This window comes from Geotrypetes seraphini, chromosome 5 (assembly GCF_902459505.1).
Source record: "Geotrypetes seraphini chromosome 5, aGeoSer1.1, whole genome shotgun sequence".
NCBI classification, from domain to species: Eukaryota; Metazoa; Chordata; class Amphibia; order Gymnophiona; family Dermophiidae; genus Geotrypetes; species Geotrypetes seraphini.
The window spans coordinates 149,524,528-149,546,261 of NC_047088.1; the positions used below are offsets into that span (position 1 = coordinate 149,524,528).

The 21,734-nt window shown below is 40.3% G+C and overlaps 1 protein-coding gene across 1 annotated transcript in view; it reads right to left on the minus strand.

Moving 5' to 3' along the window:
* Positions 1–21,734, minus strand: part of LOC117360702 (cytochrome P450 20A1) — a 105,250-nt gene that overhangs the window by 43,380 nt on the left and 40,136 nt on the right. The window contains exon 8 of the mRNA XM_033944934.1: positions 13,380–13,434. Coding sequence (XP_033800825.1) covers positions 13,380–13,434 — 55 coding nt within the window. The remainder of the gene's footprint in view (positions 1–13,379; positions 13,435–21,734) is intronic.

Below are 21,734 nucleotides of genomic sequence, written 5' to 3' on the forward strand. Positions count from 1 at the left end.
ACTGAGTAGAAATGAACAATACAACTTCAGTGGTGCCTATTTATAAAAACAAGCTAAATGCTAACGCATTTATAGACTATAATATACGCGTTAGCATTTAGCGTGAGCTAAATTAGCTAGCGCGCCTTAGTAAAAGGACCCCAAAGTTTTCTGCAAAAGTTGCCTACAGTGACCAACAAAAACAAAAAACGCTATGGAGAAGGTGATGTTCAAGATACAGGCTTTATTGAAAGTACAATTTAATAATTCACATATCTAGGACCCAAAACATTGGATGCTATGGACCTGACACATGCTGTCTTCCTCAGGGGTCCCTAGAGATCGATATAAAAGCTCGTGGATTAATAACTAAAAACAAACTGCACGGGTGAGAAATCCTCAATCAAGCCTGCAACTTGAACACCACCTTCTCCACAGCGTTTTTTGTTTTTGCTGGACTTGCAATTTCTGTGGAGTTTTGGGGGTCAATTTTTTGCTTTCCAGTTTCATCTTCTCTCTGGGATAATGAAACATGAAATTGGATTGATCACTATGAGGAAGTTCTCCACTTCTGTGAAGTACTTTTTTTTTTTTTTTTTTTACAAATAGACTCCAATGAACCATGGCACTTTTCTACATACCAAATGAAAACTAAACAGCATATAGTATTGATAAGGAAGTAGAAAACATCTTCAGAACATACAAAAAAATTCAACCAAAGTCACTTAAATTCAAAGTGTGGACTTAAAAACTTGGTGAAATATAGGCGTACATGTTTGCTTTTACAGCCTGAATAGGACATTTGGCCTTTTTTTGATGAAACAAGCATTCTGAATTTTGGCTTCAATGTACTGATTTCCATAATCAGATACTTTTCCAGACACAAGCAGTTTCTCATTTTAGTTTTGAAAACTATTAGATGAAAGAAGCAGGTTTCACATGAGTGCACTGAAGCAAAGGAAAGTAGTTCAGCAAGAGCCATTTTTGTTACCTTTTCTGTTTCTGCCAAAATGCTATAATATTTCCTAGGACTTCATTTTTAAAAAAAATTCTTTATTGATTTTTCAGACTACAATGCGCAATAAATGATTCACATATTTGCATCTTACATAATAAGCGCAACAAAACTTACAAATATTACTGCACAATGAAATCCCACCCCACCCTCCCAACTAATAGACAAAATATAATAAAACCTTCATGAAACTATTCATAAAATCCTTGAATCAATTCCAATTCTATTCCCTTCCCTTACCTCCCCCCCCTCACCCCAGGATGTGTATGTTTACTTGTCAATATAATTAAATTACCTATTCCTCTTTACAGTGTTTAGCCAATGGCTCTCAAACATCCATAAAATTCTTAAAGCATCCCTGTTTTACAATGTTTCAGTGTGGTAGAGGGAAGACAATAACTGAATTAAAGTGGATTAAAAAAGTGTTTGTAGATGATGCCTACATCTCCACAGAGGCCTGCAGCCAGTCTTCCCTCCCTCCCCTCTCTTTCTCACACACATCCCATTTGCCCTCAGTCAATCTTCCCTCTCTCTCAGAAAGCTTACTGATTTAGCTGTCTCCCGTGGAGGTAGGGCATAGCCAAGCGAAGGCCCCAGGGTTGCCTGATTGAATCTATGTGCTGCTGCTTGTAGTAATCAAGATAAATGTCAAGGATGGACTGCCTGAAGGATAAAAAATGTGAGGTGCTGTACCCTGGTGGGAGGAGAAGAGGGAAAGGTGCTGCTGGAACTAGGGGGAATAGATGCCAATTTGCTGTGTGTTGGAGATGCTGTGTACTCCTTCGTAATGTTATACATTTATTTAAAAGGTTTTATACCGCCAAAAATCTCAGCAGTTTCCAGGATAATATACATAAAAACATAAAAGTAAACACAGAAGAGCATAACAGTTCAAAATCGTCACACAGAGCATAAAAAATGCCATTTACAGTATTTGCAACAATTACTCATCTTCTTTAAATAAGGGAAAGCAAGACAGTTTCAGAGAAAAAAAAATTACGTGTCAACAAATAGCTCAGTCTTAAAGCAGTTTTTAAAAAAGTGGGATATTCCACACATAATCGTATTTGACCAGATAACTTATTCCATAGACATCCCAGCGATCATAAATATTTTCATTCCTGTAGACTCATAATTTATGTTCATAGATAATTGACATACCAACTTCATATTGTTAACTGATTGTAGGGTTTTACCAGGTCTATATATCTTCCAGAGACACTGGAACCAATAAGGCATCGTGCGGTGCAGTTTGATGCACCAGAGATAATACTTTAAAATGAATCCTCTGTTCGATTGGTAACCAGTATAAATTTTTTAATACTGGGGTAATATGAGATGATCTCGTTACCCCACTAATCAGTCTGGCTGCAGAGTTCATCATAACCTGTAAAGCTCTCAGCTTTATTTTGGCCAATCCCCAAAGCAGCGAATTACAACAGTCAAGCCTACTGAAGAATAGAGACTGTACCACCATCCTGAAATCATATGTTGTTAGGAGGGGTTTCAATCTATATAGTAGATGAAGCTGAGCATAACCCTTTTGAATCATATTTAAAACTTGTTGCCCCATATTCAATGATATATCAAAGCAAACTCCCAAGATATTAATTTCCTTCACTATCTCTCCTTACAATCATTAGTTCTGTTTTATTCACGTTCAATTTAAGACTATGTTGATTCATCTAGTCACATACTTTTGTCATACATTGATTCAATCGCAACTCGACCTTGCTCTGTTGACCCTCAACCAGAAAAAAGAAGAGGATGTCATTAGCATAAATCCGGTATCGAACCCCCAATGTTTGAAAAACCTGCCCAAGTGATGACATATAAATGTTAAATAACACTGCAGACAGGGGAGATCCCTGGCAGACTACCCTACTAATAATTTTTCAATCCGAGATCTTTCGTTCCCCTCTCACACAAAAGGACCTGCCCATTAAATAAGATGAGAACCAATCAAATACAACTCCCTTTATTCCTAACTTTTTCAATTTAGAAAGCAGCACATTATGGTTAACTGTATTAAAGGCCCCAGATATGTCTAGTAAGATCACAGAAGAACAACACTTATCCATACCATCCCTCAAAGTATACACTAATGAATAATTCAACACTATGAGCCTTACGAAACCCATATTGAAATGGATCCAGGCAACCAATACCCTGTATACTGTATACTCTTCCAGTTGTCTCAGCACCAATTTTTCAAGAACTTTTCTAACAAAAGGAATAACCGATATTGGTCTATAACTAGACATCTGTGTTAGAGAATGACACGGTGACAAAATTCATCACCGTTCCCGTCCCCATCTTCATGTCATTCTTTAAAGAGAGAGGGAAGAATCAGAGTATGAATGGCCACAACCACTGACCCGCAAGATTTGCTTTGAAGAATGCTGTTGTAGAAGGACTGAGGCTGAAATAGACACTAGAAAATGACATGGGATTATTTTCCGCGGGGAAGGGAACGGTGATGAATTTTGTCACCGTGTCATTCTCTAATTTGTGTCTCATCATGCCATCCCTTTATTAATACTTGGGGTACACATACCACGGGTTGGAAACCTCTGAGCTAAATGAGCCATTACCTTGTAATAAGCAGATAATAATTATTGTCAGGTATTCAGGTCCACTAGTATGCCATTTAAAAGAGAGTGTGGCCAAGGGTGAGGCATTCCAAAACACTGTGTGCATTGTTATAGAATAGCACTGTTCCCATGCCCAAATGCCAAGTTAGGCACAGGCACTTACACCAGGTTTCAGCTAGCATAAATACAGATGCCCAATTTTGGATGTGGGAATCAGCTCTAGGCACTATTTTATAAAGTGTTCAAATCAGAGTGCTGTTTATAGAATAGCGTTTCATGCCAATTTTTCACCATTGTTTATAGAATTTACCCCTTTACCCACTATGATTTTCTAACAAGAATAGCAACAATGAAGTTGGTAAAAAGACTGTTGGGAAGGGGGAATTTAAATGTGCTAAATGAGCAGCTACAAGAAACTTTTGCCATTAAGGTAAGTAATCATGCTTTCTACTTCCTCATTTGCAAATGCACACATGCCTAGGTTTGGATGGCAGATGAGCTGAGACTCCTGGATATTAGATAAGTGGACAGCAATAGAAATTACAGTGGCAGAACCCCTGAGAGTGTTTTGTTATAATTCTGAAAGAGAACTGGTCCCAGAAGACCTAAAAGGTGACACTTTGGATCTATGTATATTGTATACTCGCTTACCTCAGAGCAGAGAAACAGGAGAGATATGATAGAGACATTCAAAACCTAAAAAGTATTAATAATGCAAAAAAAGCAAATCTTTCCAACAGAAAGTTCTAGAACAAGGAGTCAACATATGATCCTCTGAGGAGGTAGAACGATGTCAGGAAAATTTGGAGCACAGAAAGGATAGAGAGCGCTAAATGCCCATCTTAAATAATTGGCAGTGGAAGCTAAAACATTAATGTACGGAAGGCAGGGCAAGATTGATTAGCAAATGGATCTGACAGTTGCAAGAATGGTAATAACTATAATTAGAAGGTCAAGAAGAAAATGCAGGTACTCACATAGCCAGCTATGGCTGGTAAGTTGCAGTGACAGAATCAATTAGCAGATGGATTGTATTTTTCTGGCAGGCTATTAGTATAGTGGTAAATACAACTAGAAATCCTATAGCAGGAGCTTATATAGTTGGGATTATCTGGCAGGGTGAGCACTCATTTTGCTAGCTTGATTTGTGCAGGAAGTTGAGAACAGAGAGGCTGGATGTTCAGGTAACAACTGTGTTGGTGGCTGTTTGGATTATATGAAGGATCTTGCAATATAGCATTGAAGAGGAGGAGGAGCTGGAGAGAACTGGGATTATTTTATCTTGCATGCTCAGCTAATCAGGATAATGATAAAAATTGTCTTGCCTTGGATGAAGAAGAATGTCCTACAGTCTCACTCACTCTATGGAATGACTAAATAAACTTTTTCTGCTGTCATCCTCTAAGTTACTTCTTCAAATGAATTTCATGAAATAAAATAAAAGATACCACACCAGACGCCATTTAACAGAACTCTGCTAAATTTTCCCCATGAGGTGATGTTTCAGTGAGGACTGCTGAGGTAGACTACGGGGTTTAGTTTCAAAGCACTTAAACACACAAAGAACCAGAAAAACTAATGGCACTTTTTATGTCCAAGTGCTTTGAAAATGAGCCTCCATGTGTCATATATGAGTATATTCAGGAACAGTGTTCTGCAGGTATCGCTCACTCCTTTATTAGCACCACATATTGCCAATTAATAGAACTGTAAAAATAAATGGTAATACTACTTTTGTAAAATTTTTGGACTATATTGTCACACCCGTGTCCCCCAAAGAGCATGGTGGGCAGCTGGGTCATGACACACTGCTCTGGTTTGGTGTGTTCCCCCTGGAACTAGGGGAGCCCTTCAGGACTTTTGAGCTTTAGGCAATAGCCTAGGCATGACCTTTTCAGCAGACACTTTAATGAATAGATCACATAGTCAGGATGGCAAAAGAAAAACGCAGGTTTTATTTTGGCCACTGACCTCAAAATCAATGGTCATCACATTGGCTTAGTTTGTGCAGCACTAAGCAAAGTCTACTCTATAATTCCATAACAGGTTTCAATGTAAGCATGAAAATAAAACAAAAAGAAAAGGTTTGTATATCTCAGACACGAAGTCAATATACCGTGTTTCCCCGAAAATAAGAATGTCATATTAATTTTGGGCCAAAAAATGCACTAGTTCTTATTTTCAGGGTATGCACATGATCATCTCTCCCTTCTTCTCCTTTATCCTAATGCTTCCACGTCCTTTCTCTCCCGTCCCCTGTGCAGCAGAACCCTTGTCCAGCTTCTATCCATTCTTCCCTCCCTCGTGCAGCAGAACCCTTGCCCAGCTTCTATGCATCCATCCTTCCCTCCCATCCCTCGTGCAGCGGAACCCGTGCCTAGCTTCTATCCATCCATCCTTCCCTCGTGCAGCAGAACCCTTGCCCAGCTTCTATCCATCCTTCCCTCCCTCCCATTCCCTTGTTCAGCAGAACCCTTGCCCAGCTTCTATCCATCCTTCTCTCCCTCCCATCCCTCGTGCAGAACCCTTGCCAGCTTCTATCCATCCTTCTCTCCCTCCCATCCCTCGTGCAGAACCCTTGCCCAGCTTCTATCCATCCTTCCCTCCCTCCCATCCCTCGTGCAGTGGAACTCTTGCCCAGCTTCTATCCATCCATCCTTCCCTCCCATCCCTCGTGCTGCGGAACCCTTGCCCAGCTTCTATCCATTCATCCTTCCCTCCCATCTCTCGTGCAGCGGAACCCTTGCCCAGCTTCTATCCATCCATCCTTCCCTCCCATCCCTCGTGCAGCGGAACCCTTGCCCAGCTTCTATCCAGCCTTCCCTCCCTCCCATTCCCTTGTTCAGCAGAACCCTTGAGCACCCGATCTCCCCGCCCCCACTCCCAACGTGCAGCCGAACCCCTGGTGATTCTCCATCCTTCCCTCTCCGCCGACAGCGAGCAAGCCCTACCTTGATCCAAAGTAGCGTCGGGCCAGCAGCACTCTAAACAGGCTGCTTGGTCTTGTCCGTCAGGGAATTCAATTAGGGCTACTCACCTCAGCTTGGCTTGTGTGTGGGGGGGAAGGGCTTCCCTTCCTCAGCCTGCAACGTTTCTCTGAGAGAAGGAAAACTTTCTCTTTGGTTTTGGTCTCACAGGAACAGGGTAATAGCAGGGCAGCAGTCTCTTGCTTTGTTTTAGCACTGCTTTAGGTAAGGCAAAACTTTCATGTTTCTGTCTGTCCTGCCATTCTGTGTCAATCTCATCTTCACTGCTCATATGGTAGTCGGCTATTTCTCTGTCATGGGCTCTGACCTGGTCTGCCCTCCTGCACCAGGGTTTGTATGTTTTCCTAAATTTTCCTGTGACAAAAAATGGGATCACAGTGGGTTTGTCACAATATGTCGGGGCTAGGGTTGAGAGTGGTTAGCTACATTTATATACAAATACAAGCCTATAGTATGTGCACAAAATAAGTTGGAAATTTTTCATAGTGCAGAGAAGGTGTAAAATGTGAGTAGGGATTTTCAGTAGGGTAATTTTCAAAGTGTAAAATACTTGAATACGGTCCCTTCAAATTTTAACATAAGTGGCTCATTACAAACCTATCCTTACAGGCTGCTACAGGATCAGAAACAAAGAACACAGCATATGGCTCCTTTATACATACTACTGGCAAATCCTATCTACTTGGCTGAAGGATAAATAGTAGCATAATACTTTTTATGCAAAGTCAAATAAATATCTGGGTGCAAAGATTTGGGCAACTAAATTTGGACGTGAACCTGAGATGCACATGCAACTTAGTTGGCTAATGAGCTGTTAACGAGCAATAATTGGCTGCTAACCATCAATTATTGACATTAATTGGCATCAGAATTGGGAATGCATTTGGCTGCGTGCTATTCTATAATGTTGGCGCCTAATCCCATAATGCCCAACTCAAAAGGTGTATGGCCAAGGGAGGGGCATGGATGCGTCAGGGGTGTTCTGACAAGTTGCGCGCATTGTTACAGAATAACAGGTCAGCAGGCATAAGTCTGGCGCCCAAAATTAGGGTGCGGGAATCAGAGCAAAGTGCGATTCTACAAATTGTGCTTAGTGCCAATCTTTTCTGGCACCATTTATAGAATCTGGCCCTTGATGTGCTAAGGATGTTTCTGACAGATACAAAAATGGGGTAATTCTGAAGCAGCACATATGTGAGTATATGTCAATATTCTGCTTAAATGCGACTCCTGTAATTATGCATATGTCTTCAACAGCAAATGGTGTACAGGTGGTCATACACATTAGTAGTCTGACTGGGTGCACAGTTCATGGGTAACTTATAGAATACTGTAAGTTACAGTACACAGGCACACACGCAACTATGCCGGTTCTAAGGCTGGTGCAAGTGTTTGGTGCCCAGTTACAGAATTACATCTAGAAGGAAACAAAACAATTAGACCCAAAGAGAATTCTTAGCAATGCTCAAAAAGGAATAATGAAAGTTGAACAACAGCATCACCTGTACAAAACTCAAAACAGAATGTCCATGGATATTATGGAGACATGGCAGTTGCCTCTCTGTGAGAATTAAATCTCAACCTTTGTTGAACTAAGAATTGATAGTTCTTTATTCCTCTTAAGGTATAAAGGCATATGTAGACAAAAATGCGCTAGCATGAATCTGTGGACCTAGTAATCTAAAATTAGAGAAGTCGGCCACTTAAGTCCTTGACTTCCCAAACCTGTTTTGGGAATTCTACAGCTGCTGGATTTCCAGGGTATCTACAATTATTATACATACTTGAGGAATGTCCATACACTGGAAACTCTCTATGCTAATTTATCTTTAGCATATTCAGCAGTGGAGCCCTCATACACATAATTTGGGATGGATCTGATCTGCTTAAGTAAGTACAAAGAAAGATTTACTATGATCTCTACCTCTCTGTTGTCTTTGGTACCTTCTAAGAAAAGTCCAAATTACAATAAGTAGAACACAGGAGTGTCTAAAAACCAGCTGGAAAATTCAATTGAACATCTGAAAAGGGGTAACTCTATTCAAGAAACTTTGTGAGAGACTATCTTCAGAGCAGACAGTGAAATGCATTATCAGTCTTACAGTGCCAAAAGAAGAAGCACTAACTTCAGGACCACAAATGGGTCTCCTACAGTTGCTTGATGTCATTTATTCTGCTAAAAGTTCAGTTAACACTGAAGGTTATTTCGTTTTCCATACAGTCGAAGATTGCTCAGTAAAATTAAAGGAAATTGCAGTTTCTACATTAGACCTGTTTTTTTCTCCTCCTGGGTCATATCCTATTAAGCAAAGAACTAAAATATTGAGGAAACTAATAGATCTAAACTTCCAGAGCCTAGATATGGAAGTAGTGAAATAATGTCAATCAAACAGAATGTAACACGTAAGAATGAAATGCATTCATGCAGAACAATTGCCAGATTAAATTAGCTTTGCAGAGATTGCAAACTTTATTGACCATCATTCATATCCTGGAAAGTAAAAGCAAATTGATCCCATGCAAACCAAAGGGCCTATATAAGAAAAAAAAAAAATCATGTGTGCTCTGCAGAGCATTTCTAAGTTAACACATTAAACTCATCACTTTTTTAGCAGATGATATGAAAATTCTTAATCAGCAAATTAACTATTGAGATTGAGGGATGGGGAAGCGCTAGGGAGAATTACTATTTTAATCAGAGCAAGGTAAAGGATAAAAAAAAAGGTGGTGGGGGGATCTAAAATCATCACTTCAGAAGTGCCCAGGATGATGGAATGAGCAGAAGAGCTACTTTTTTATTGCTACTATTTGGATTTCTGCCAGGTACTTGTGACCTGGATTGGCCACTGCTGGAAAAAGGATAGTATGTAGATTACATTGACCACTGGTCTGACCCAGTATTGCTAATCTTATGTTCTTAATCAGATTAATTAAAATGTAAACAGATGTGATACCCAAGAGTACTAGCCTGCTCGTATCTAAGCAAATTAGGTCCTCCATTAAACAATGTTCTCCTAGACAGGCTTTTCAGAGAACAAACAATGCTTCTTATGCCTGATAGCCTCAGAGAATAATCCTGGGTCACTTTCCTTACTGAAAAGCAGTAACATAACCTGAAAAGGATAAGGGCTTTTTTTCTGAGATCAGGGCATGTTCAAAGAGCATTACAGAATTAAAGAAGTTTCTAGCCATAAATAATAGTGATAATAAAAAATATGAACTACAGTCATATGAAAAAATTAGGACACCCCCATGAAATATTCAGTTCTTTCTTAAGAAATGATCACATATCGATGTCAAATCTCTTTTTATTTATCTCTGGAAAAGAAAGTGATGTAATTGCAGGTAAACAAAGATTTTCCTTGATTTACTCATGAAACAAAAGATATCCACAAAAATGTGTATTCTAGGTTGGCCCATGTGCCTAAGGCCCCACCCATAGGAGGGGCCTTAGTCAACTGGCCTAATTCTGGTTGGCCCAGGTGCCTCCCTGGTGCATTCCACAATGCACTGGGAAGGGGCAGGCCCATTTGGAAGACCCGAGCAGGCCTGCCTGCCGGCCAGAGAACCCATCCAACTATCGCTTAAGGTTAGTAGGGGGGGCCCAGGGTGGTGGCTGGTCTTTGGCAGGAGGGCTTAGGATCCCTTCTGCCGGTAATCGCGGGGGGGGGGGGGGAGGAGGAGGTTGTCTTCCGGCAGAAGGGCTTAGGATCCCTCCTGCCGGGCATCGCAACAGTTGGGGGGGGTGTCAGCAGAAGAGATTGGGCATCTCTCCTGCCGGAGAGGTTAGCAGGGATCTTGGCAGGAGAGATTAGGCATCTCTCCGGCTGCGATCATTGCAATGGGGGGTGGACAGTTGCCTGGGCTGCTGAGCTGATCGCGGCAGCCACAATCAGCTCAGTAGCCACTATTCAGAACTTATACCTGTTTTGACTTGGTCTAATTTAGAGTTCCTAAGATCATCCCCTGTGCATTGCTAAATTAAATAGCACTGGATGATTATTTCCAACTGGGATGATCTTTCCTATACCAGAGGATATAAAGATATTAACAAGATAAGTGCTGGTTTTCTATTTTGTATAAGCGAATTTGAAATAATCATTTTTATGAAACACTATTTATTGAACTTTAAACAGAGTTTTTCTTAGACCAAGGATGTGTTTTTCTATGACAATTATGCACGTGTCATAGTAGTTTCCCTGAGTTTGTTCTTGGGAAACACTGAGGTCTTTTCTCTGTAGTAATTCTGAAACCTGCTTTACTAAGTCTCTGATATTTGGATTCATTTTATGAATATCTTTTGGTGGCTACATAATTCTTGGTATACTACCTTGCTGTAGTACAACCAAAGTGGTTTAATTATACAGGTACTTTCTCTGTCCCTAGTGGATTCACAATCTAAGTTTTCTACCTGGGTCAAATCCAGTTCTCTAGTTTCTCCGCCCACTGCTCTAACAATCAGGTCAACCCTCTCTTCTAAATGTGTATTCCAGATTTCAATCTGCTCTGATCTTTTAGTCATTTTTTCACCAACCAGGTTGTAGGAAAAGGCCTCCAAGAAGCTTTCAGCAGTCAGATTTCTCATTTCTTTAATTTTCTTCCAAACTCTGGTAGGACCCTTCTGTTTTAGGTTTCCCTTTACAGAAAATTATAACCAAAAATGATCTTTCCACAACAAACGTGTTATTGATGCCACTAGTCTTCCATGCAATGATGTCTTTGTAGACCACTACATGTCCCTTTTCAAGCGTTGGAGAATTGATTACATCAGCAAATCCTGGAGCTGCCATCATATGAAAGAAAACAATGCTGTTGTCTGGAGTTTCAATATGTAGGTTAAAGTCTCCCATGATCACTAATCTAGGGCTGTATTAAAGATCCACGTGTTCTTGCATAGATAATGTGTTGTTGTTAGGTGCTCTGTAGTCATGAGCAGCCATACTGGTTTCTTATCTCCTAGATGAATTTAGAATCATTCTGACCTAGGCAGGTGGGGGCCCAGTGACTCCGTACAATCTGATTGGCTCTCAGATCAGGACTGCTACCTCTCCACCCTATTTCTCTGATCTTGGTTGATACTGAATTGTCAATCTTGTTCGGCATAGTTCAGTCTGTGGTTTCCCACTTTTATCCATCCAGGATTCAGTTATTCCCAAGATGTTGTTAACACCATGAATCATAGGCACTTTTTTGCATTTACTAAGCCTCAATTTCCAAGTAGTCTGGTAATGATGGGGTTAACTTGGTGGTGGTATGCAGTTAGGTGGTCCTGTAGGTAAAGTTACAAATGCATTTTACCTCTTGAGTTTATCTGTTCTCTTCTTCTCTATCACCAACTCCAGACTCCATTCTTTCTGCCTCACTGTGCCAATACACCTGGAACAGAGTTCCTGACTTGGTGAGTCATACTCCATCTCTGGTATTATTCAAATCCAACATCTTTTAGAGGCTGCTTTTAAATCTTAACATGTTTATGAACAGGAGACTAGGAGGTTATCAATTATTTTCCTAATTCTCTTTCTTGCAGAAACTATCTCGCATGTGTACGATGCAGTATATGTTTAGTAGTATTATAGAAATGGTAAGTAGTAATAGTAGTAAATAAAACAGATACTTTCAGTAGAGTGTAATATGTAAAATGCATTTTCCAATGTATGTGAACTGTTTCATGCCTATCACATCACCTGCAGAATTACCATGTGCAAAATACATGGATATTCTGTACCTCAGTACAAAATTCATTTCAAGGTACGCGTGTACAAAAGTATTAGTAAGCTGGGTGGATTAGTAAAATTACCCCAATAGTAACAATATACTCCAGAGTAAGAAATATGCCACTCCTTTATCTAAGGTGTTATGATATGTCATCCTTTATCATAGCTTTACTTAATGGAGAAACGGATCTGTATCTCCCTATGAGTATATGATTTTAACGCTAGACTGAGTTAGCATAACGTACAAGAATTCAGGAAGAAAACACATTACTACTATCACCAACAATACTCATTTAGATCTGCTAAGTATTTTATAGGTACTGGACTCCAACGTGCATTCTAAAAACACAAGAAGTCCATCACCCAAAATGCATTTATACAGCGTTAAAATCATATACTCATAGGGAGATACAGATCCGTTTCTCCATTAAGTAAAGCTATGATAAAGGATGACATATCATAACACCTTAGATAAAGGAGTGGCATATTTTGGTGGAATTCAGTCTGTCATATATACAAAATGGAAAACAATAGCATTACAACAGGGAAATATTCATAATTTTAAGAAAATTTGGGAACCATTGACTCGATATTCCAATGATCAGGTTTCATAGCACATTAGTAATGGATATATTAGATTGGGGAAGGGTGGGAATGTATATTATATGGATTTAAGAAATGAAGAAAGGGGAGGGTTATATTTTATGTGATAAGATGAATTACTTGTAATCACAATTTTTCATGTATTAATTGAAGTTTATGTAAAATTAAATTATTGTAAGAATGAAAAATTTATAAATAAAATATTAAAAAAAAAAAAAAAGAAGTCCATCACCCATTTAGACCAGATCATGAAAACATTTTAATGCCAACTTAGAAGAGAGCCCTAGAACAGAAAGCCTTTATTACAACTACCCAACTGCAATCAGTGGAAGGAAAAATGAGGGATGAAATAGTCAGGACAGAAGGGGCTTTAAACTGAGGGCATCCTAGGCTGCAGCTCTAGCCACTACTTCTCCCTGGACAGTTACTCAATAAGCCTTCAGTTTTATTTGTTTCTGCATTTTTGTCAGTTTAGTCCTTTACTTACAATTTGCAGTTATGACACATCCTGCCAGGGAGAAAATCATGCTGTCTTCCAAGATCTAGGAAACAAAATCTGGTTCAGGGGATGGGGCCAGAGAAACAGAAATTTAAACACATCTTTGCCCCTACTGAAGTCTGAGAATTTTCCCTTACCCTGAAACAATACATTCAGTATTCACAAATGCTGATTTTTAACAAAGCAGATGGTTAAACCAAGCCATATCCAATTAAACAGAGCATATTTAAGCTTCCTTCAAAGAAATAAAATAAAGCTCCAGTATCAGGCACTTCATTAGGAATTTTGCCCTTGATCTGTGTAAATTAATGGCTCCCAAACTGTGGGTCAGGACCTGAAATGTGACCTGCTCCCCCACACTTTTACCCTCCAACATGGCCTATATCTAGTAGAGGTAGTGGTCAGCTGGTGCTCGTTCGCAGGCCTTGTCCTCTCCATCTGTCAAGCTTCCTTTTGGACTGGAAACCCACTTAGAGTGCATGATTACTCACATGCCCTGTACCAAATGCTTCTGCCTACTTGCTTTGTAAGAATGGTAGCAGCAGGTGGGTAAGGGAGGGGAGGAGGACTGCATGTCTGCTATTTTGTTTTCTCCCTCATCTGGAGCCACATAAATTAAAAATGGGTCATACTGAATACAGGTTTGGGAAGCGCATGATATCTGAAGCAAAAATTACATAAGTGCATTTATTCTTTCATTTTCCTGTGATGTAATTATGAATTCTGCTCTTCATTTAAATAACCTACTATTAATTTGTGACTTCCCACGTAACAGGGTTGTCCTTCACTGTAACTGGAGATTTGGCTCCAACATGCCACAGGCTGTCAGGTGTTCATTGTAGTAGGAAATGGTCTTCATGTTGGGAAATGCACTATAGAGGGCACAAGGTATCACTTTTTGTAAGCAGAACACAAAAAAAAAACCCTACTACTGTAAATAAAAATTTTAAAGGATGACAATTAGATCTCTTAAAGATCTCATGTGCTGGCGGCACTGTATCTAAGGTCTAACTTGGAGCTGAGAATCTGGATATGCCTGTGATAAAAAGATACCCAACTTCAGGATCAGAGAACACAGAAGGAAGGAGGAGGTCCAATATCCGATACACACTTTCTCACAATCTCATTCATTTAATAAGCAAATTTTTAAAATGTATTTTATGGATCTTGGGTTAAATAAAAATCTCCCTCTTATTTACCACAGTAAAGACTGTTCGGCTACTCATGGTACAAGTATAAAGAATGGCTGAGTTAATTATAACTACGGCTTCTAGTCTTAAGTGTATGTAAATAAAAGTTCTGAAGGCTCCGCTGTGCAAACTTTTTTTAACACTTTAGAGTATAGAGTAATCCTGGAGGATTGGAGATGAGTGGATATGGTTCCTCCCCACAACAGCAGAAGTAAAGAGGCAGCTGGAAATCAAAGACTAGTTAGTCTGACTTTAATGGTAAATAGATTACAGGATGTAAGGCGGCATGGTTCTGCGACTGCTAGAGGTTTCTCTTAGATGAATCTAAGCACTTTCTTGAACGGTGACCAGAGAGTTGGATCAGGGTCAGTGCTAGGTGTAGTGTACTTAGACCTCAGCAAGACACTGACAGAGTTTCAAACGCAGGTACCTCAGGAACAAACTAAGTGCTCCTGGCATGGGTATTAAAATGACTTGATCAGAAATTAATTGATTGGGAGGTGACAAGAAGGTACTGGTAAATAGAGTTTACTTCAAAGATAGGGGTGTTAACTATGTTTATTAAAATTTTGATGTCACACATTTGCAACAGGTCAATGTGGCTTACAATACAAATAAAATCAAAGTATAAAAAGATACTCCATTTAAAAATAAAACAAATACATTCTATAATCATACAGCAATCAAAAGGCATATGTAACCACATTCAGAGGCATAACTGTGTATATCAGTCTCCCCCACAGAACCCTAAACACAACCATGAAATCTTATAAATGATGTGGATTATTGTAAGCAAGTTGAAAATAAAGAGGAAGGCTAATTCTGCCCGAAGATATGACAGAAGATTATTCCATAGAAAAGGAGATTTAAAAAACAGACTGATCAAAGACTTCCGGAATATCTAGAGCAGGGGTGCCCACACTTTTTTGGCTTGCGAGCTACTTTTAAAATGACCAAGTCAAAATGATTCACCAACAATAAAATAAAAAAACCCCACAAAGCACACTGTACGCAGAGAAAATGTTAATTATAAATTTATATTCAGGGTTTTTTTCAAAGAGGTCAAGGCAGATGACTTTAAAATATACAATGTCACCTCAGTAACAATTATAGAAAAATAGACAAATATACCCCCTTCTCTTTTACTTAACCGCAATACCGGTTTTTAGTGCAGGGAGCTGCGCTGCATGCCCCACACTGCTCCCAACGCTCATAGGCTCCCTAAGCTAAAAACCACTATTGTGGTTTAGTAAAAGGGGGCCATAGTGTAAAATATAGACAGCAGATATAAATTCTAAAAATGGAGACATTTTGATCACTAAATTGAAAATAAAATAATTTTTCTACCTTTGTTGTCTGGTGGTTTCATGAGTCTCTGGTTGCACTTCCTTCTGACTGTGCATCCAATGTTTCTTCCCTTCTTTCTGCCTCTTGCATGCTTCCTTCTCCTCCAGACCTCATTCCATTCCCCAACCAATATCTCTTTCTGTCCCTCCATGAGTCCAATTTTTTCTTCCTCTCTCTCTGCCTACCCCCTGTCATACTCCATTCCCTCCCCAAACTTTTTCTTCCTCTCTCCCTGCCCCCTCCCTTATCTTTATTTCTTTCTCTCTCTGCCCCCTTTCTTTCTGTCAGTCTTTCTTTCTCTCTCCCTACCCTCTTTCTGTCAGTCTTTCTCTCTCCCTGCCCCCCTTTCTTTCTTTCTCTTTCCCTGCCCCCAAGCCACTATCTTTCTTTCTTTCTCCCTGTCCCCTCCCCCCCAAGCCACTGTGTGGGAGTTGTCAAGATGGTGGCACACACCTGGTGAGCTCCGTGTCTCTCCTCTGAGACATGATTTTCTTTCTTCTGTTTGCCACAATTTAGCTGAACTATGCCGCATAGTAAAAGAAAAGGGATGGTGGGGAGTACTACCTTACTTGATTGCACCTCCTCTCTGGTACAATAGAGAGTAGAGAGAGATTTTACTGGGAACCCAGCAGCATAGACCAGAGGTGAGAGCCCTGCATTTGCTCAGCCTGAAGGAGCGGCTGCACCTTTTGGGCTTGATGTTACTCTTTCTCCCTGCCCCCCCAAGCCACCGCCGCAGACGATTTCTCCCTGCTTCCCCGACGTGCAAATGCCAGGCTCGTGCAGCCACTGCACAAGGTATTATTACAGAAGACTGCACAAGGTATTGTTACAGAAGACAGATATAATGGAGTACCAACTAGTGATGTGATCCAGAGATCGGTACTTGGTCCATTACTTTTCAACATTTTTGTAAGCAGCATTGCAGAACGACTGTCAGGTAAAGCTTGCCTCTTTGTGGACGATTTCAAACTCTGCAACAGGGTAGACACCCTGGAAAGTGTAGATAACACAGGGATGGATTTAGTAAAGCTCAATTATGGTTTCGAGTACATTAGCTAAGATTTAATGCTAAAAAATGCAAAGTCGTGAATCTGGCCTGCAAAATCCCATTGGAGTGGTACACAGTATATGGGGTGAAATACTTCTGTGCATGAAAGAAGCATGGGATCCAGCGGGTAACCATAATCAGATGATCTTAAGATGGCCAAACTGGTAGAAAATGTGACAGCAAAGGCCAGGATGCTTGGGTGCATAGAGAAAGGAAAGGTTACAAGAAAAAAGTGAAAATGCTTCTTTATAAAGGAGCTGGTGAGACCTCATGTGGAGTACTGCATCTTCAAAAGAGTCTAACCAGGATGGAGTTAGTTCAAAGGGCGCTAATAAAATGATGTGGTCTTCTTCATTAAACATATAGGATCAAACTTAAAGATCTTAATACTTTAGAAGAAATACATGAGGGGAGAAAAGATCGAAATATTTCATTCCATGGTATAAAGGTATGAGGCAGGCCTCTTTCAATTAAAAAGGATCTAGAACAAGGGGGCAAAGGATGAGGGTGAAAGCCTCAGGGGCAATCTAAAGAAATATTTCTTCACGGAAAGAGTTATAGATGAATCAAACAGCCTCCCAGTGGAGAAGAGCACAATATCTGAATTCAAGAAAGCATGGGACAAGCTGGGCATTTCCCTAATAATTAGCATGCAGCCTTTGTGCCTAACACACCCTCTGTTTTTACTTTTAGGACACAAAGTGCAAATACTTAAAGCACTTTAGTAAAAAACCTTAATGTTTTAATACTGGGGATGTTTTCATCAACATTTTATTGGTTAAAAGTTAAAATCAGAAACATCAGTTATAATCAAAGAGCATGGAATAATCTAATTATCCCTTTTTGAGAGTTGATAGATGCCACTGTTCCAAAGAGTTCATGAACTTGAAATATAGTGCCTTTAGCTGTTTACTGACCCAACAAACCCCAATATAAAAATCAATACTTAAGATACCAAAAGAAAATAAGAAACCAGGTGGCTAGACCAATGAAATCTGGAAAAAATAAATTATAAATTGTTATGTAAATGCTCAGTGTGAGGTTATGAGCTCTGAAGAATAAGTCACCAAAAGGAGACCATATATGGATTAGGTTTATTGATGACATCTTTATGGTCTAGACCAGTGTATCTCAAACTGTGTGCCTCCTGAGATTCCAAGTGTGCCAAGGCACACTGAGGAGGAAGAGAGGCACCTGCCAGCTGACTACCCTATGCGGTACAGTGCCAGGGTTGCCCAATTCGCCGAAGGCCTGCATGTTTCCCTCTACTCTCTAGCGTCCTCCGGCTTCCCCCTGCCTCCTGGTCTCATCTTTAAAGCTAATTACAGCAGCCTGTAGAGGATCGCCAGTGGGTAAAATGATTTTATTTTCAATATAGTGATTGAAATGTGTCAGTTTTGAGAATTTGTATCTGCTGTTTATATTATCTGTATATGAAAAATGAATGGAAAAGATTGCATTACAATTAGTAAAGGGGATGGGATCTGGGGCAGAGCTTGGATGGGCCTAGGGAGGTCTGTGGTGCTCAGTTGATATTTGTTAGACTTAAGGGGTAGTTGAGAAACACTGCTGTAGGCAATCTGCTGGCGCCAGTGCCTCTCCTTCTCTATGGCCCTCTTCCCTGCTGGCACCCCCTACTGGCATCTGGAGGGCCACTGCACATGCGCGGATGTAGGGAGCATGAGGTAGCATGTCCCAGCCATATTTGTGTATTTTTTAAAGACGAGTGGAGAGCTCCACCTTCTCTACGGCCAAAAAACATTTGGATGAGCTCAATCAAAAATCAAACAAATGATGATTTTTGATTATGATCATGAAGGCTTCATCATTACAGACAAAGTTCCATGTGGAAGAAGTGGCACAGCAGTGTATTATTGTGATTTTTTGCAAAAAATGCGCAGAAAAACGCACAAAACCCTACCTCAGTTGCTCTTGGCTGGGCCACTCATTCTACACGACAACGCTCGCCCACACATAGAGAATGTCATCGTTCAAAAACTACGCAAATACGTCCGGGAAGTGTTATCTCATGCTCCCTACAGTCCAGACATGAGCCCACCAGACTTTGACCTTTTTCCAAAGTTGAAACAACCTATGCGTGGACATCATTTTGCATATCTGAAGAGCTTTTTTCTGCCGTTACCCGAGCCATTCGGCAACTGAACAAAAACGGTGTCTTGGATGGAATAATGAAGCTTTCTGGACGTTGGGACTCGTTCATGGCAAAGCAGGGAGACAACATTGAAAGATTGTAAAGAACAAAACAAAACATGTAAATTAAAAAAAAAAATAGTGTGCATTATTTGTGAAATGACCCTCATATTTATCTCTGTACAACCAATTCAATATAATGAAAGGCCCTATTCTATACAGTTAATTTGGAACATTCCAAAAAGGAATGAAAAAAAAGTACCCAATGTTTGAGGATATTTACTACAAGTTCCCTCCCTCCAAGACCCCTGCTTTTGTAATATACACCCTGTGGAGAATTTTGAATTGAGTCTCCTGTTGTAACAAATACATTACTATAGCCCTTTTCTGCCGTCATCTTTCTATGTTTCTATGTTTACATTACAGATTTCTATTCTGCCATTACCTTTCGGTTCAAAGCGGATTACAAAAAGAGTTATGGAAGAAGGGTTACAAAGTTAGATCAGAGATCGTTTCCAAGAGAGGGATACGAAGGATCAGGGGTTGGGGAGGGAATGGTAAGAAGGGGTATTCATGGTATTAAGCTTTATTAAGGGATTTCTTGAAGAGTATAGTTTTTATTTCCTTTCTGAACATCTTGTAGTCTGGGGTTGCTATTAATAGGATGGAGATTCGGTTATCTATTTTTGCTGCTTGAGTGGCTAGTAGGCCGTCGTATAGTTTTTTCCGTTTTACTTCTTTGATTGTGCCACCTTATGTCTCCAAATAAAAGAGCCAAATATCATCCGCATCCGGCGCTCATCCCTTCGAAGCATCCAGTTAGGAACTGTTTGAAGGGGATAGAGGAGCTTAGTCAGCAGCACCATCTTGACTAGAGGCACCTAGCCCAGGAGAGACAGGGGAAGCTCCTTCCAGGATAAGCATAATCGATATGGGCCATGATATTACTGTGATAGAATATCTTTGGGTCAGCATGTAGGTAAATTCCCAAGTATCTCATAGGCTTATGCACAGGACAAATTGATAGCGAGTCATGCCGGGTTCCGCCCCCTACCCCAAAGGCAATAATTCTGATTTCTCGCAATTGAGCCAAAGGCTGGAGATGACCTCAAAGTCTCAAATCAACTAGACAATTAGGAAATGGACTGGAGTCTGATCGAGAAATAATAAGATATCATCAGCAAATAATGTGAGTCTGCATTCCTTACCTCCAAGCAAAATACCTTGCAAATCCCCACTAGTTCTAATTTTATAGCTAAGAGTTCAAGGGCCAAGAAGAACAGAAGTGGAGACAGAGGTCAGCCCTGCCTAGTCTACCAGCATAGATCTAATGAATCAGTAAGGCAACCATTTACAATTCAAGAATTCCCCTTGGAACCCGTATTCAGGAAGGACCCAAAACAAATACTCCCAAGAAATGCTGTAAAAAGGCTTTCTCCATGTCAAGACCCACGATAGACGAGGTCCCCCCCCCTCCTCTATGTTCATGAATAACGGCCAGAGCCTTGATTAAATTCATGGATGCATACTGATTGGGTACAAATTCCATCTGGTCCAGGTTGATAAGCAGAGGTAAAAATGTATTGAGGCGAGAAGCCATAATAGCTGCCAACAATTTAACGTCTTGATTCAATAATGAAATGGGTCTACACAGGAACCAACTTTTGTGGCATCCTTCCCAGGTTTAGGAAGCAAGGTGATATGTTCCAGATTCTGTTGGGGCAAAATGGCACCAGAGGACAGGGACTGAAAATATGCCTGTAAAGGATCAGTGATAAGATCAGCCAGGAGTTCACAGTATTCTGGTCCAAATTCATCCGGCCCCTGAGATTTGGCCAATTTCAGAATCTTGATCCCCCTACAAATTTCCTCTGAAGAAATTGGGAGATTCAGGGCAGCTGCTTGGTCAGCTGTCAGTTTAGGGAGAGGTAAGCCCCTAAAAAACCAATCCCTAGCTGACACAGAAAACGCTTGATGAGCATATAAGTCCTGATAACAGGTAACAAATTGCTCCCGGATCTGGGATTCCCCCGTATAAAAGTAGTGCCCCGTCCATTATTTATAAAGCGAATAACCTGTTTCTTCTGGTAGGGTCGAACCAAATTTGCTAATAACTTACCAGCCTTTCCTCCCCATTGATAGAACTGAAATTTCTGGAAGTAAATATCCCGTCGCGCTCTTTGGTCCAAGATGGCATCAATCTGGGCCCTTATTTCTTTAATGTTTGCTAGGGTGGCGCTGGATCGAATAACTCTATGAGTGTCCCGTAAAGCTTTTAATTGCGCTTAGTGGTTACATATTGTATAATATGTCCTCGCAAGACTGCCTTAGATGCTTCCCACAAAACATCAGGCCCAACATCAGGCGTGGCATTATAGGCAACATATTCCTGCCAATGAGTATGAATGTACTTATGAAAGTCATGGTCGTAATATAATTCTAGTGAGAACCTCCACATTCTATCTGTCTTCCTGGCAGTGAATCATAAGAATAGCCTTACTGGGTCAGACCAATGGTCCTTCAAGCCCAGTAGCCCATTCTCAAGGTGGCCAATCCAGGTCAGAAAAAGGCATCTTCTCAATAAAAGCGTTCTCAATACGAGAA